At 37.1% G+C, this 15544-nt stretch overlaps 1 protein-coding gene across 6 annotated transcripts in view; it reads left to right on the forward strand.

Annotated features, from left to right (window-relative positions):
* The window catches only part of DGKB (diacylglycerol kinase beta), a 323154-nt gene that overhangs the window by 226105 nt on the left and 81505 nt on the right, over nucleotides 1-15544 (forward strand). For all 6 annotated transcript variants that reach the window (XM_074150986.1, XM_074150987.1, XM_074150990.1 and 3 more), the window contains one exon: nucleotides 10673-10763. In XM_074150986.1, the coding sequence (XP_074007087.1) occupies nucleotides 10673-10763 (91 nt within the window). The remainder of the gene's footprint in view (nucleotides 1-10672; nucleotides 10764-15544) is intronic.

Genomic DNA, 15544 nt, shown 5'->3' on the forward strand with positions numbered 1-15544 from the left:
GTTTCACCTGCTCGTTCCCTCCTGAATGATGTACTCCTCAGAGCAGGCAGCTGTGCTGTAGCCCTTCCATAGGAAATGAGGCAGCACAGTGTCCATGCATTTCCTGGAGAGAAGGATAGGTTAGATGCCTATTTAAAAACTCCTAGAAGACGAGACTAAAGAGGAGGGACAACTGATGTTGCCTCTTGCATTTGAAGTGCTGCAGGGAACACAGGTGGACTGAGTTCAGATCTCGGGTTCTTCTGTGGCAAGTCACTAAAAGCCTTAGTTGTAAGGATGCTCCAATGGCTTGTCCTATCTAAATACTTGTAAGGATATGGTTTTTAAATTCTCTTTTAGCAAGTAAAATGAGGAATTATGAGACTTCATTTATCTTGTGTGGTTTTGGTGGAGGAGGGTCTTTTCTTCTATGTAAGTGTTTTGAAACAGGACAGGTTTTCAGTTTGAGATTAGACACCTTCACGTAGGCTTCTTAAGGTGTCCGTGTACACATGCACTAGATGTCAGTGCTCTCACCATAGCCAGTAGAGAGCCAGTTATTTCTCTGAATGAAGCCTGGAGAGCAATTCTGCTTACCCAGCTCTGGTGAATCACACCTGCAGTTCGATTGAGGAGGTGTCTTTTGTCTTCAGTGGGAATACAGCTGTCTAGTTCCCAGGCAGACAAATTCATTGACATGGCTAAATACAGTGTTCAGTTGAATCACAGGCAAACCATCTAATTTTTAGAAGTGATCTTCTCATATGGGTGGAATCAGGAGGCAATGAAGCTTGGAAAGGACGAGGCTTCCTAAATTCATAAGTCTGCCCTTTCGGTAAAAAAGAAACTTTAAAGTTCTGTGAATCCCAGTCAGAGATGTTTAGTCCTGCCCCAGTCATGCTTAAATATTTCTGGAGGGATCCTAAGCAGAAAAGATGTTGTCAAATGTTTTCTCCTACACAGAGTCTGATGTTTCTCCTGTGTGTTCACAGAAGAGCTGCTCATTGTTTCCCGTACAGCATTTGATTGCTTGCTTACTTTTTTTTTTCCTTAAGTCTCCTCATTGTGTCCTTCTTGGGAATGGTATAAAACATGGTGTTTCGAGAATTTTAAGGGAATGGATTTTTTTTGGCAAGACTTGAATAGCAGTATTGAGATACTTCAGTTTTTCAGTGGGAGTTAAAATATTGGGTAGAGAAAAACACTATTTAATTGCATATAATCACCTGCATTACAGGGAAGCAAAGCTGGTTTGTATGTTTGTTTGTTTGTTTTCTCAAACAGAGCTACAATTGTGCATGTGAAGCACCCAATGAGGAGTTGCTCCTTGCAAGCCTGTCCCTGAACCTCTGAACTGCCTTAACAATGGTCTCATTAATTTAAGTGCTACTCAGTGTCATATCTGCTTTTACATATCCATATTAGTGGGTAAGGGGAAGGAAAATTGTTTTATTCATCTGACATAATTTAAAGATGAAATGTGAAGGTCTATGCCCTTGCTCTGAGTCTATTATAACATATACATAGAGGGTGGTGTTTTTTCTTTTTTTGTAAAAAGAGCTTTGTTTGTTCTCTATCTAGTATGACCACGGCTGGTAAATGTGGAACTGTTTATAGGCTTTATTTTTGTTCATGATAAAAAACCTCTTCAGATTAATGAGTCATTGGTGCCTCAGCATCTGCTCCCAAGACTGGGGAATTTGGGAAAGAAACTGAGGAGAAATATGAGGATAAAAATAAGTAAAATGTTAAGAGCAGAAATCTTCATGATGGGGAATGGACACAAAGGATTTAAGAAGTGTTACAGGAATGTTCATTTAGTGGAGCAAAATGACAAATTTAATCAGAGATATAATGAAAATACTCTTGGAGTAAACATTTTGAGAAACTACATTGGGTGGTTTTTTGGTCTTAAAAATAACTGTTGTTAAAACAGAGTATATTCAAAAGCAGTTGCCAGAATTCCTTATTTAAAACATGTATTTCTATCACAGACTGGAAACGGTACCCTCTTACATGGAGGAATACCTTGTAAACTGTATCAGTCAGGTATCACGCTGTTTTATAATAGCTGGTTTTTATACCAGGTGCTGTAGGTTAACCTCCTGTAATTTGTCTCAGTTGAGTGTACCACTTTCCTATAACTCTAGGGGAAATACATTATCTTTTTTTTCTCATGAGCATCCTGTTGCATATTGGCACAGAACGGATGCAGCCTGAGGCACAGCTCAGAAGTCACCGAGTTCCTCCTGCATTATAGCACCTACGCTGAGGATCTGCAAATTATTGGAGTGTGTCGTTTATATTTCAACAGGGGCATTTTTACTTGTATTGTTTGGTAAGATTCTCCTCTGTGTAGTAGTAGGCTTCTGTCTTCTGGATTCTGTAGAGTAAGGAGGGTATGTGGGAAAGGCATCACGGTTAATCCAATGAGAACAGGTTCCATAGCTAATAAGTGAAGAATGTGTGTTATGGATATTTGTGTATTTGTGTATGGATATGGAATTTGTGACAGCTTTTTCTGCAAATATACACATAACATTATGTTTGGGAACATCAGTACCTGTCTGGAATGCATGAACTGACTGGTACTGGTACTATCTGTAGAAATATCTCAATCCAAACGGATAGTTGGAACCTGAGATAACAAGTGGTGATGGGTGGCGAGACATTTATTGAAGAGAAACAGATAACCCAGCAAAGATAGTAAGAGGAAAGAGGAAATGCACTTGGGACCAGAAACATAAGAACATAAAAATATCCATCTGGTGTCAGCCAAAACGTCTGTCTAGCCAGGTGCTCTTTCTCTAGTGCTGTCTACCAGAGTCTAAGAAGAGAAGAATGAGGTAACACGTAAAATATTTCCATATTTGTGTTGCTTTTCTTATGTGGACTTCAGTGGCTATTTATTTCATTAATCCCTCCAATCATTTTTGAACTGATGTAAACTTTTAGCATCCTGTTAGCACCTTATTTGCATGCCATGTAAAGAAACGTTTGTTGTACCTACTGCTTCCTAAATCTTTCTAATGTGTCCTGGCTTTTTCTTGGGAGAGATAGTGAATAGTCATACCCTACTCATCTTCCCCATGGCATACATGACTTTGGAGAACTCTGATATATTTCTCTCATTTATCACCTTCTTAGGCTGAGGATGTTCAAAGGATATTTTGATTGTCCCCACTTTGTTTCTCCATAATTTCCAATTCTATTTTGCTCTTCTTTTTTTTTTTTTTTTTTTTTCTTTCTCTTCCTCTCCCCCTACCCTTTTCCCTTTGGGGAGAGAAAAATTGCACACAGTGCTCAATATTGCAACACAACTCAAGCAAATGCTATTGAGCACTGCTCCAACACTTCATTTGGCTGTTGTAAGCCCCAGACTTTGTCCCTGAGAACTCATCACTATTTGTGAAATTGAGATTGTTTTTTATTTTCTTCTAGTGTGCATCACCTTACATTTATCCACATTAAATGCCATCTACGTTTTATAGAGTCGCTCAGTACTGCGAGGCCCTTTTACAGCTCTTTATGATTTGTGTTTGTTGCTGCAAGTGATCAGAGTGAAGAAGGTTGTCCAGGAGTAGGTTCTTGGATGGACGTGAGGGCGCAGCTGAAGGCAGGAGCGGAACCGGATGGGCAGGGGGGAGGGATGGCAATTACAGCTGGAAAGAACTCAGACAGTTTGCAGAAAATGGGGCAGAAAGCTGGAGAAGTGGGGCAGGTGGGTGGACAGTGGAGACAGACCAGCTGCAGACAGAAGTACAAGCCACAGTGCGAAACGGTACCATAAAGTATGAGAGAAAACGGAGTAAAATGCAGCTTTGCAGCAGTAGAGGTACTAAATGTCAGGAAGAGAGGATTTCACAGTGTTACTGAACGGCATAAGCTTGTATGGGATAGCTTTCCAACTGTGGCTGGTATTGTTGTGTGATAGTGTGAAAATTTTATTTATGGTGTAAAACTGGAACTGTTCTTTCAGGATTTTAACTTTTCTGCGCTTATCTATACAATCTCTGCTGATGCTGTGTGCCATAAGAGATTAACACTGAGATTTGCCATAAGTACAGGTGGTAATGGGAAAAGAAAAAATTGACAAAGATGTCTCTATTAAAATCATGCCAGTCACACATAAATCTCTTATGGATGTGCATCTCCACTGGCTATTTCCTTACCTTTGCGTATGATTCATTATAAAGCAGAACAGGAATTATATGATTGTTAAGACAGAAGTGGAAAGAAAAGAAGAACATTAGAAAAAGTCATACATTCTTATTAATATATATTATGTGCTACAATGAAATCATTTTTACCCAAGTATAAAATTACCTAGATAATAGATTTATGAACAGTAAGAAAAGATGGAAAATATGTTGTCTCTTGAAAACTTCTGTGAGGGGGATAGGACTTGATAAAAATATTCTTTATATTCAATTGTGTGAAACATTAAAATATTTTTTAGCAACTGAAGTTTTATTTATTTTATCTGATATTTAGTATTTAATTAGATAACATCCAATGTATCAGCACACTTTATTAGCAGAAATTCAAAGTACAATCACAGTGACATACAATCTGCTGTTAATTTTACTTCATTTGCTCTTGAATGTATGCCTCAGGCTGGGACTCAATAAACCAAAAGCAGCAACTTCAGACACACCTTAGAAAACTTTTCCACAACTTGAGAAAAATTAGATAGTAAAGGTTCCAGGCACTTTTATTCCCATTTGCAGGAACAGACTTCCATAGCTGCTTCTGCTTCAGTTGTTCCAGGGTGCAGACTTTTTCTTTTGCCATGCATTGAGAACCAGCACTAAGGCTTCTATACTGGTGGTTTTTTAAATCCAGTATGAAATTCCAAACTCTAACAAAGCAGGGCACAGCCATGAGTTAACATAAATAAGTTGGGGGTTTTTTGCTCCCATTAATTTAGCTAGTCTTTTTTCTTTCTTTTCTTTTTTCTTTTCTCTTTTCTTTTTTTTTTTTTTTCATATTGCTTCATACTATAAACTGAATTAAAATCACAGAATCACAAAATGGTTTGGGTTGGAAGTGACCTTTAAAGATCATCTGGTCCGACTCCCCTGCCATGTGCAGGAACATCTTTTACTAGATCAGGTTTCTCAAACCCCCATCTCAGCTGACTCTGAACACTTCCAATGATGGGGCATCCACAGCTTCTCTGGGCAACATGATCCAGGGTCTCACCAACCTCATCGTAAAAAAAAAATAAAAAATAAAAATAAAAAAATAAAAATAATTCTTCCTTATGTCTAATCTAAACTCACCCTCTTTCAGTTTGATAGAATCATAAATAATAATAAACCTTTCTTAGAGGGAGATTATTCCCAGCTGTATACTACATGGAGTTTTACACTGTTCTCCAAAGTCTCGGGTACTAACTGCTCTCAGTGACAGAATAGTGGAACAGATGTTCAGCTTTTTTGACCAGTATGGCATTTCCTATACTCCCAGTTTCATTTTTAGACCTTATTATTTGTATTTTCAGACTTCAGATATATGTGTTTTTACTTGGGTCTCCTTTCGGCCTTTCAGATTATTTTCTTTTTCTTCCCTTCTCTATTTTATCATCATTCTTCTTTCAGTATTGCAGAACTTCAGTGCATTTTGAAATTAGGTTCCTATCTTTTTCTCATTCTTCTCTTTCTTGATTCTTCTGTTTTCCCTGATGATGATCTCCTTTTCTTTTTTTTTTTTTTTCACATATACTTGTCAACCAGTTTTTCCCCTTGGACTCTTCACAGTTTCTTCTCTGTGGAAATACACCTCTGTCTCACACCTCCATTTCTGCACATTTCTCTGGGATTTTTGATTCCCTGAAGGGGTGGTTCTATGGGTTATTCCGCATTTCCTTGGGACAGAGGACAAAAGAGTGAACAAGGGAGAAAAGGGAGCCAGAGAGACCTGTTCCTTTTAAATACTTACCCTGAATCTGTGGCTTTGAGCACCTTCCAGAAATGTGGTGAATGAGATGATAAGCATTCACTCTACGTGGCTTCTTTCCTACTTTTTTTTTTTTTTTTCCCTATGGAATATTTTTTTTGGTTAAAAAAAATTCATTACGTTCTGTACACAGTTGCTCATGAATGCTGCTCTTAGAATGGCAGCTTTATGCTGGAAAATATGAGTTTATGGTATAGACTGAGACTGATTCTTGACACTCACTGACAAACAGACAGTACTTCTGCAACATAATTGGAATAGCTTTGAAATACTTGTTTTCAGAAGGCAGTTCTTAGGGTTTATATTTTGGGGAGGAGTATAGTTTACAGAGGAAACCAGGTGCTGCTTGTCCATCAGCAGAGATTCTTGCACAGATTTGTGGCAGAAATTGCTTCCTGGCAGTGGACTTTTCAAGGAATTTAACTTGGAAAAATCTAGAATTCGAGAAGTTTCATGGGTAAAAATCTGTATACTTTGTGTAGGTTAAAAGAAAAAAGATGACAGAACTAAAGACAAAAATTTATTCTTTCTCTCCCATATAAGAATATTGCAAATAAAGCTTTCCCAGAGCGTATTTCCAAATGGTCGTAATATAGTTAAAGTCTGTATGTATTTTCACACAGATGGCCAGAGGCATATTCTTGATGCAAGGCTATCCTTGTGCTAAATTTAAAATCTCTGCTCAGAAAGTGGAGCTGTATTAAAGCAGTTCAAAGTGTACGTTATCCAAAACAGTATAAGCAAATACACGTGGCCTTCTCCAGTCACTTTCAAATATGGTCAAAGTATTTCAGTTGAAATTTTATAAAAATTGCAGTCAGAAATTTCATGATGTAGAAATTTTTAGCTCAAGTCATCGAAGCTTGACACTGCATAACTAAAATAAAGTGGAAATAAATATAATAAATATAAATAGTAAATATAAGAAGCGTGAATAGAATGCGGTAGAAAGTGTGACAGACTTCCAAATGTAGCAATAAGCAATTGCCCCAACTGTAGACCCTTAACACCAGAATATGACCGTGTTTCTTAAATTTAAAGATAGATCTGCTTTATTGCTGTGACCTTTTATTAGCAGCCTATAGCTGGTCTATTGTTATGCACGTTGTGACAGAGTGTACACAGTGGAAAGAAGTATAGATGCTTTTCAGGTGTAGAATAAAGTATTTACTATTTCCATATTTAGATACAGGACAATTTTTCAATGACATGCCTTGTAATTGCTTAATCAGAAAGGTTACATAAAATAGTTTTAGCAGTAGGGGGGTTTCTGATTAACTGATAATGGAGCAAACCCATATCACAGACTATTTTGATCATTTTGCCTTGATTACCAAATATTAGTCTGAACTTTGCAAAGAAACATATCCAAGTTTCTAAGGCTGACATTTATCCACAGCATAGAAACACTATAAGAAATGGCAGTATTGGCCTTCCTGTACTGTCTCGCCAATTTGTTTCATCCCTGTTTAAGAAGATCATTCCACTTATCAGAAAATTGACCAATACTTGAGGGGGTGGAACACCGCCAGCATAAAAGGTGTTTAGGCTCTTGAAGTACAGTTTTGTTTTGTTGTTCCTACAGCCATAGACTGTATATATTTTGACGTACTGTAATCCAATAGCAGGATTAGATAGGTCAGCCTTTAATCATGATTGATGTTCTATTTATATTGCGTTTTCAAACACGAAGTTGTTTAAGAGTTTAGCTATGCACTTTGAAGCATATATAAAAACACGTTCCTGTAAAATAATCTATTCCAACAAAACTAGTGTTGTGAAGAAAAGTGCTACTTTTTTAATGCTTTTTTTCTTCCTTTTTTTTTTTTTGTTTTAACTGAAATAGACTTCATCTTTGTTTTGGTCATCTCTTATTAAAAGTTGGAACAAGTCTAAATTATCAGTTCCTCTAGGAGAGAGAGAAAATAGACATGGCCAGAGGCCCATGATTCAGTTTCTTACAGTTTTAGTGCTGCAAAATTGTCATTAAATATGTATTTGTTTACGAGTCTAAAATTTACTTATACCATTGTGAAAGAAATTAGAATGGCCATAAGAGTAGTTCATTAAACTTCTAAATGGACTCTTCTACTATTTGCCGCTCTCTTGATAAGCAGCTAAGCTTCACCTGTTTGAAAAAGGAGTGCAAGTGGAAGATATGAATTTAGAGATATTTTTATTAGAAAACTTACAATATTTACTATAATTTTAAGAGTGGTCTTGCTTATGGAAATTTTATTATAATTTGTCTTATTTACGTTTAACTTTGGTTTGTGCGTATAAGATACAGTTTTCTGTTCAATAAAAAAATATAGTGCATTTGGATAAATACATGCAGTCTAATCTGTCTCATGGCTGGTAAAGGGAGTTGATAAATCCTTTTGGAAATGAGGAATAAAATTATTTGTATTATCCACATCTATCTTTGTAATGGAAAAGCTGTCAAATAGGTTGTTTTTCTATCCTTAAAAATAGAGATACAGTAAACTAAGAAAAGGAGGACAGGCTCACAAGACTACATTTTTTTGGCCTAATAGAATCTTATAGGGTATATTATAATGGCAAGAAATACATCTACCATCAAAACCTCACCTGATAAACATACTTAATCTTCTGTCATATAATTCTGCAAGGTTTTGATTTATAGATCTAAATGTTCTAGTAAACTTTGAGTGCACTGACAAGGCTGGGTTTTGTTTTGCTGAGCTCAAAATACATGAATGTGACACAGTATATTCTGAATGACTCTGAAATACATCTGTCTGTTTTATCTGTGTGCAAATCAAAGAGTTTATTATATACAGTGCTAAGAAGTCAATTTGAAGCAGGATTTCCAATAAAGAAAAAGAAGCTTCATTTGAGGTAAAAATAACTGAGCAGCAAGAGGAAAGGCTCTCAAAGGAGAAGATGCAAAGGCTTGTTTGTCTTGCTCAATAATAAGATCACAAGAAATCATAAAGTATTCTTCTGAATACTTACATCAGGTTTTTTTATTGTTTCTTTTTCATCATCTCTGTGTAGAAAGTAGCAGGAAAATAGCTCCATCCAGATTTTCCAAAGGGACCCAACAGGAGTTCAGTACTTTGTTCACACTTGTTTGGAAATTAAGAGACTCTTCATTTCTTCATATACACTGGCTTAAATACAGCAGTTGCTCCCTGGTCAGCATGTGAGTGTCCTGACTAAACCACAGGTAGAGAAGGAACATACCTCAGATCACTTCCACTCACAGGCTCTCGGAGTCTGGAAGCTGAATCCGGTCTGAGCCCTTCTGGTTACTGGAGCTCTTTTGAGAGTATGTCGTTCATCCCCAAAACAGTTCTCAAAACCAATTTCAAAACATTTGCAAATTTTGTGTGCAAAAACCTTTGGAAATGCCTGTAACTTTTTTCTTTAGAAATGTGTTGGTTTCTCTCTTTGTTTTTCTTCTGTTCCTCACCCTGTGGAGGCTGCCAGGTTGGACATCCTCACACCAGGGACTGCTGGCTCCCTTGCCACCAGCTTTCTGGGAAAGGCCCGTGCTGTAGTTCCCCGTCTCCCTTTGTGACTGTAAGAGCCACTTTAGGTGGCTTTAGGTGGACTTTAAGAGCCACTAAGTAGACTTATATGTGCAATTTGAAATAAGTGCCAAGGATAGGATTTTTACTTTTGTTGGCATGGGGTTGGCAGTGATCTACGTCTGCATTTCACTCCACTTCTAGCTCATGCAAAGCCAGACACCTTCAAGTTCCAAGCACACTGTGCTTTGTCTGTGTCAGAAAGCAGTTTATACAAGCGGATGAACTGTGTTCATATCTGATTCCTGAGTGTGAATAATGAATTCTAATTCCGTGCCTTTTTTTTTCTTTTTTCAGTTTAGCTTCTTGTTTTGTTACAGAATAATAATTACTCATGAGAGTTAAACAAAACTGCACATACTTATTTGAAATGGTACTGCTGGTGTCCTGATTGTATTTAACAGTATGCAATAAATCTGGTAAAACAGAAGTGCAGTCTTTATGTATTTAAGAAGAAAAAAAAGTGTAATTTCTGCCTGCTGTCATGATAAACTAAGCAATTTACTAGCATTTATATCCAGTTATATTTTTTCTGTAGAATCTGTTAATGAACTTCAAGATGCAGGTCCCATCACCCATTTCAAATGTGTCTATGAGTTAATTACCTGGTAATACAGCTCTCCTACTGCAAAATATCTAAAGATTGTTAGAGCTTGAATTTTTATTTTCTTCGAATATTTCATCTGTCATCATGAACAATAAGCTTTTACCTTACCCTTTAGCTGACTTAAGGCAAGCTATGTTTTTGTCTTGGCTCTTCTTCGTGATGGGAGTGCCCTGCTTGCACATTCTAGTACTCCACGGGATAGAGATTTTAACCATGAATCAGAAATCGTATAGTAGGTGTAAGACATGAAATAAAATCGATACATTTTTCTGAGGCATGTCACTGGTTAAGTGACAAAAAATATTCTGATAGTCACTGAAAAAGAAAAGTCAAAGGTACATTTGAACCTGTCAGTTCAACACATTCCTGTTATCCCTTTAGGGGATATCATACAACTTGACACCAACATTTAAGCTTTGAAAATTATGAGCTCATCTATTTCAAATGGGATGTCACATGTTCCCAAGCCTTTGCCATTACTTATAATGGAAGACAGGATGATCACTTTTGTCACATATTGATAGTGAATAAGATCTTTCTTTTTTCTTTTCTTTTTTTCTTGTTTCAGAATGAAGAACAAATTTTGGTATTTTGAATTTGGCACTTCGGAAACTTTCTCAGCCACCTGTAAGAAGCTGCATGAATCTGTAGAAATAGAAGTAAGAAACTAATTGTTGCCTTTATCCTTGAAATGTCACTAGTTTGGCTGAAATGCAGGGAGCAAGGGTGCAGAGTGCCTGAATCCAACAAGGCAAAGCGTGCACATCCTTTCGACCCTATATTCCAAAATATTATTTTTATCGTGTCTATTTGTAGTGTAGCCCTGCACACTGGAACAAAGTTCAGTTTGATGATTAGTGAAGTCTTAATACAGTAGACAAGGTCAAGAGGTGAAATATAACATTAGAAATCAATAGGGAGTGTGGCTAGGTCAGATGGAAAAATGAAAGAGTGTCGGAGGGAGTGAGAGCTGCTTCAGGATTAAAATAAAAAAAAATCTTATTATTTCTAGGTCCCAAGTTTTTATAACCTTTAAAACTCAATTCCCTAAAATCATACTTACTTTCCTGAATAAAGGTTAAAGAATATATATTTTTTGGAATCATTCCCCTTCATTAAATAGCTTTTCTGTCTGCTCAAGGGGTCATCTTTCCATTATACATTGAACATTAACTGAAAAGACACAGGATAGTTACAGACAAAATAGGAATTTAAAATAATGTGCCACTGCTACTTTGATGGCTGATTGAATAAGTGGCTACATTACATAAACTGTTTGGGGGGCTGATATTTATAAATAAGTAAATGAAAAATGTGAAATGAGTGAAAGTACAAACATGGGAATTTAAGTTAAATGATGAAATCATTTCTTGAGAAGATTACGGTGCTTTTCCTTTCCAATAGTAATGAGAACTGCACATATCAATGGAGTATTTGTATAGTAGCATGAGGCACTGGGAGAGTCTGGTCAAAGCCTCCTGAAAGGCGAAGTCTGAAATGATCTGAAGGGACTATGAATCTGGTAGTAGAACAGTAACAGAGAATACTGAGACAAAACCTGTAAGTCTTGTGGTGCCAGGCGTGCCTCTTACACTATTACGTTTCTTTTGAAGTGGGAATATGCTCCACATGTTAGATTAAAAAAAAAAAAAAAAAATTCAAAAAGCCCCAAACATCCAAACAAAAACCCCAGGAAAAACAAACCAAACCGTAAAACCCATGCTTCCCAAGGCAGTACTTCACACATTCAGGTTTAAGTACATGTAGCCTGAAAATATTTGATTAGCTGATGGAAGAAATCCTTACCTGATTTGATTTGAGTATACTGCAAGTTAAATATACTTTTTGATTAAATACAAATTGAAGAGCAGGCTTTCCCAAGAAAATATTTCTATGTGGCAAAAATCTTACATAGACTGTAAGATGTGATGACCTTAAATCATCTAATTGCAACCACTGAGAGGATGATGAAATGTCAACATCCCAAAGCAAACAAGAATGCACAGAAGTTTGTGATGCTGCTGATAGCAGTTGTATAATTATTACCAATTGATATCAATAACGCTATTATTACCAATGAAGTATTACATTGTCAGTATATGAGACATGTTTGTTCATATTCGCTTCGTCTATCCTGGTCGCTATCATTAGTCCTACAATTAGGAACAAAAAGAGGAAATAGTTTCCAAAATGTTTATGCAAGAAGTGTTAGGAGGTAGTTATTTACAGATTTATTTACAATGAGTAAATTGCATTTACATGAGCAACGCTTGCCAATATGCTTGTATCTAATGTTTCTTGTTTGAACATTACAAACCCTTGAGAGTAGCACTGTTTTCATCTGATTTTTAACCTGCTGCCCCTTGCTTGGGGATGTTGCTGTAAATGAGACCTTGGTGCACAATACCGCATTTCACTCTGAATAAAATGCACAAAGAATGCATTTGCTCTACAGCCAAGCTGTGAATGAACAAAGCCCATGAAGATTAAGGATCCGTATCTCTCAGCTGGGAGACAGCAACCAAACATTCTGTGGGCAAACCCTATATTTGATTTCTAATGTAATTACGCTTGACTTTCTGACGATAGGTTATATCTCTTATGTCCTGTATATTTTCTTCTGCATGAGATGCAGAACAAAGTTTGGACACTAAATTCTTATGTTACCCTGAATAAGATGTGTTTTTATTTCCAGCTGAGATCCAAGAAGTTGGGGAGAGAAACGGGTTCTAAAGGAAGAGGGAAAAAAAAAAAAAACCACAGGGCAAAATTAAGTATTTCTTTTTAATAATAATGTGTCAGTAAATGAGGCTTAAGACTTTACAGTTTAGGGCACTTACACTTTATTTCCACTTCAGAAAAAAAGAAAGAAAGGTGTGTAAAGGGTATTTGATGAGAGTAGCCATGGATCCAGCGTAAGTGGAGATGGCATGGGCCATACCTGCCACGCTGTAAAAGCATCGTGGGACCAGAGGAAGCCCATTATACCACCTGGTATTAATGGGTGGGGGGCAAGGAGACTAAACGATCATGTAGTTTTGCATGATATTGCACTTGGTTACACAGCAAAGCCTCAGTCTCAGCTGTTTTCAGGCAGGGATAAGTTCTCAACCTCGAGATGATCTGAAAAATGTTGAGCTAATGAATGTAGCGTAAAAGATACTGCCTGAAAAGGGACTGAGTCCAGGAAAGAAGGCAAAAAAGAAATGGAAACACTGTGTTTATTTCTAATCTAGGTGAGCATGCTCCGCGTTTTAGAAGCAGGCTTTCGTTTTTAGTAGTGCCATTGCGTTATTTGAAATAAAAGATAAAAAAAAAAAAAGAAAAGGAGTAGAACACGTGAGTGTTGTTGTTGTCGTGTATGAATGTGTGAGGACAATGCAGGGCTACCTGTGGCGCAAACTTCGTGTCTGTGTATGAACAAAAGAAATTCTCCTTTACTAATTCAGAAAGTTCCTCGTCACTGTGGGATTCTGAGGCCTAGTCAAATAATTGTCTTAGTGTACTACCTGCTGTGTTCAATATTGAGTGAAAATGGAAGCCAGACCCTGCGCCATCCTATTTCACAATTCTTCTTTTATTTAAATAATTCCAGTCAGTTTGGGGGACGCCAGACCTTTATAAATTAGCAGCAGGGAAATACCAAAGGTGTCAGATTGCATATTTATCATCTTTCTCGTGTAATACTTAAATATGTATTAAGAAGTGACTGACATAAATTAGGCAGATTTCAGAAGCCACAGGCCGTGGCTTGTAGAGGACCCCCTTCTGCTTGACATTTCATCCTTGTCAAAGATCAAATTATTTTAATTTAGGCTGCAAATTATAAGGAATGAAGACTTCTTTGTGGGAATTCCCTGTGGTAATCTGACTTTTGTTGTTACTGCTGCTTGTCAGTGTGCAAAAGATATAATATGCATGCAAATAAGGTTAAAAAATATGTACTATCTAATTATCCAGCCAGTACATTCCACTTGAAGACAGTGGGAGGCCTGACACACAGTATGTGTTTGATTCATTGAGGCCTGCAGGGTATTTACACAAGATTACTTTTAATTATGAAATTAATATCTGTTTATCTAGAATGTATAGCAGTAAGTGAGCATACACATGAGCAGAATTTTTAGTAAAATAAATCATCTTAATATTTAATACATATAAAATATAGGGAGGAACCACGAATTTTCTTCCAAAATAACAGTGAAGACCCATGCCTTTTTTCTTGTACAAAAAGTATGATTAAAAAGTTACACTTTCAACTGCCAACTCACTTCCAGATATGTCTTTTGACTTTAAAGGTTTCCCTATATAGATATGATCCACAGGTTTAAAATTTAATTCTTGAAGAGCAAATATGAAATGGAAACCTTAATGTTGAAAATGTTCTCTCTGCAGATTTACACTCTTGTTAGAAGAGTTAAGCAGATGCAGAGTATGCATTGTAATACGGTTCTGTTTTGTCGTCTCAGAAAGTTTCAGGGTAAACAAATAATTATGCACAGTTATTTTTGAGTTGTACTTTCCTTTTCTTCTTCAAGGCTGTGATAAAGGTTTAGGCAGAGAGGAAGAAGTGCCAGTGACCCACAGAGCAGCAAGCTGCAAGACAGCAGTGGACTGTTGCTGAAGCATGGTTAATTATTTTTCCAGTTTTCCTCCTGATTATTTTATATTGGAATTACAAAATAAGACCCTTAATCAGTTTTAAGTGCATGACTGGACCCCCTGCTGGCTTGCAGAACACTGCAGGATCTGATGTTTTAAAAATATGCTGCTATACACTACAAGTTGCGTCTGAGATGCCAGAATATCTATATACTCCCGCTACGTTGTGAGGCATGAAACTAATCTACCTGTAGCCAAGGTACAAGTAAATAAAATCTGGGAACTTTGGGTGGTTCAGTGAATTAGTAAGTAGAACTGGATGTTTTGCCTTCCACCTGCAGGTTCAACTGTAGTTATCTGAAGTTGAGTCTTTTTTTTCCTTCTGTGGATGTTCTTTAGTATTTTGCTATGTTTTATATGGGTTAGGAGCTCCCCCTGACCCTAAGACAATGTGGGTGGGGAGGAGGACTTAGCCAGAGTAAATTAGAGGCTATGAAGGCTAGGTGTGTCCCATCAAGCTAGGTACATCTCGTCCAACGTGTGTCAGGTGAACTGTGTTTACAAATCCTGTAGGCTTCTGCTGTCTGAGAAGATGGTGCAGTTTGCCACTAAACAAGTTGATAAGGGAAGGTCCCTGAGCCGTTCTTCTGGAAGTGAAAATTATGGTCCCATTGGAGCATAAATCTTATGAAGAGCGACTGAGGGAGCTGGGACTGTTTAGTTTGAGGAAGAGGAGACTGAGGGGAGACCTCATCACTCTCTGTAACTACTTGAAAGGACATTGTAGAGAGGTTGGTGCTGGTCTCTTCTCACAGCTAATTAGTGATAGAAAAAGAGG

Source organism: Numenius arquata, chromosome 7, assembly GCF_964106895.1.
Source record: "Numenius arquata chromosome 7, bNumArq3.hap1.1, whole genome shotgun sequence".
Classification (NCBI taxonomy): Eukaryota; Metazoa; Chordata; class Aves; order Charadriiformes; family Scolopacidae; genus Numenius; species Numenius arquata.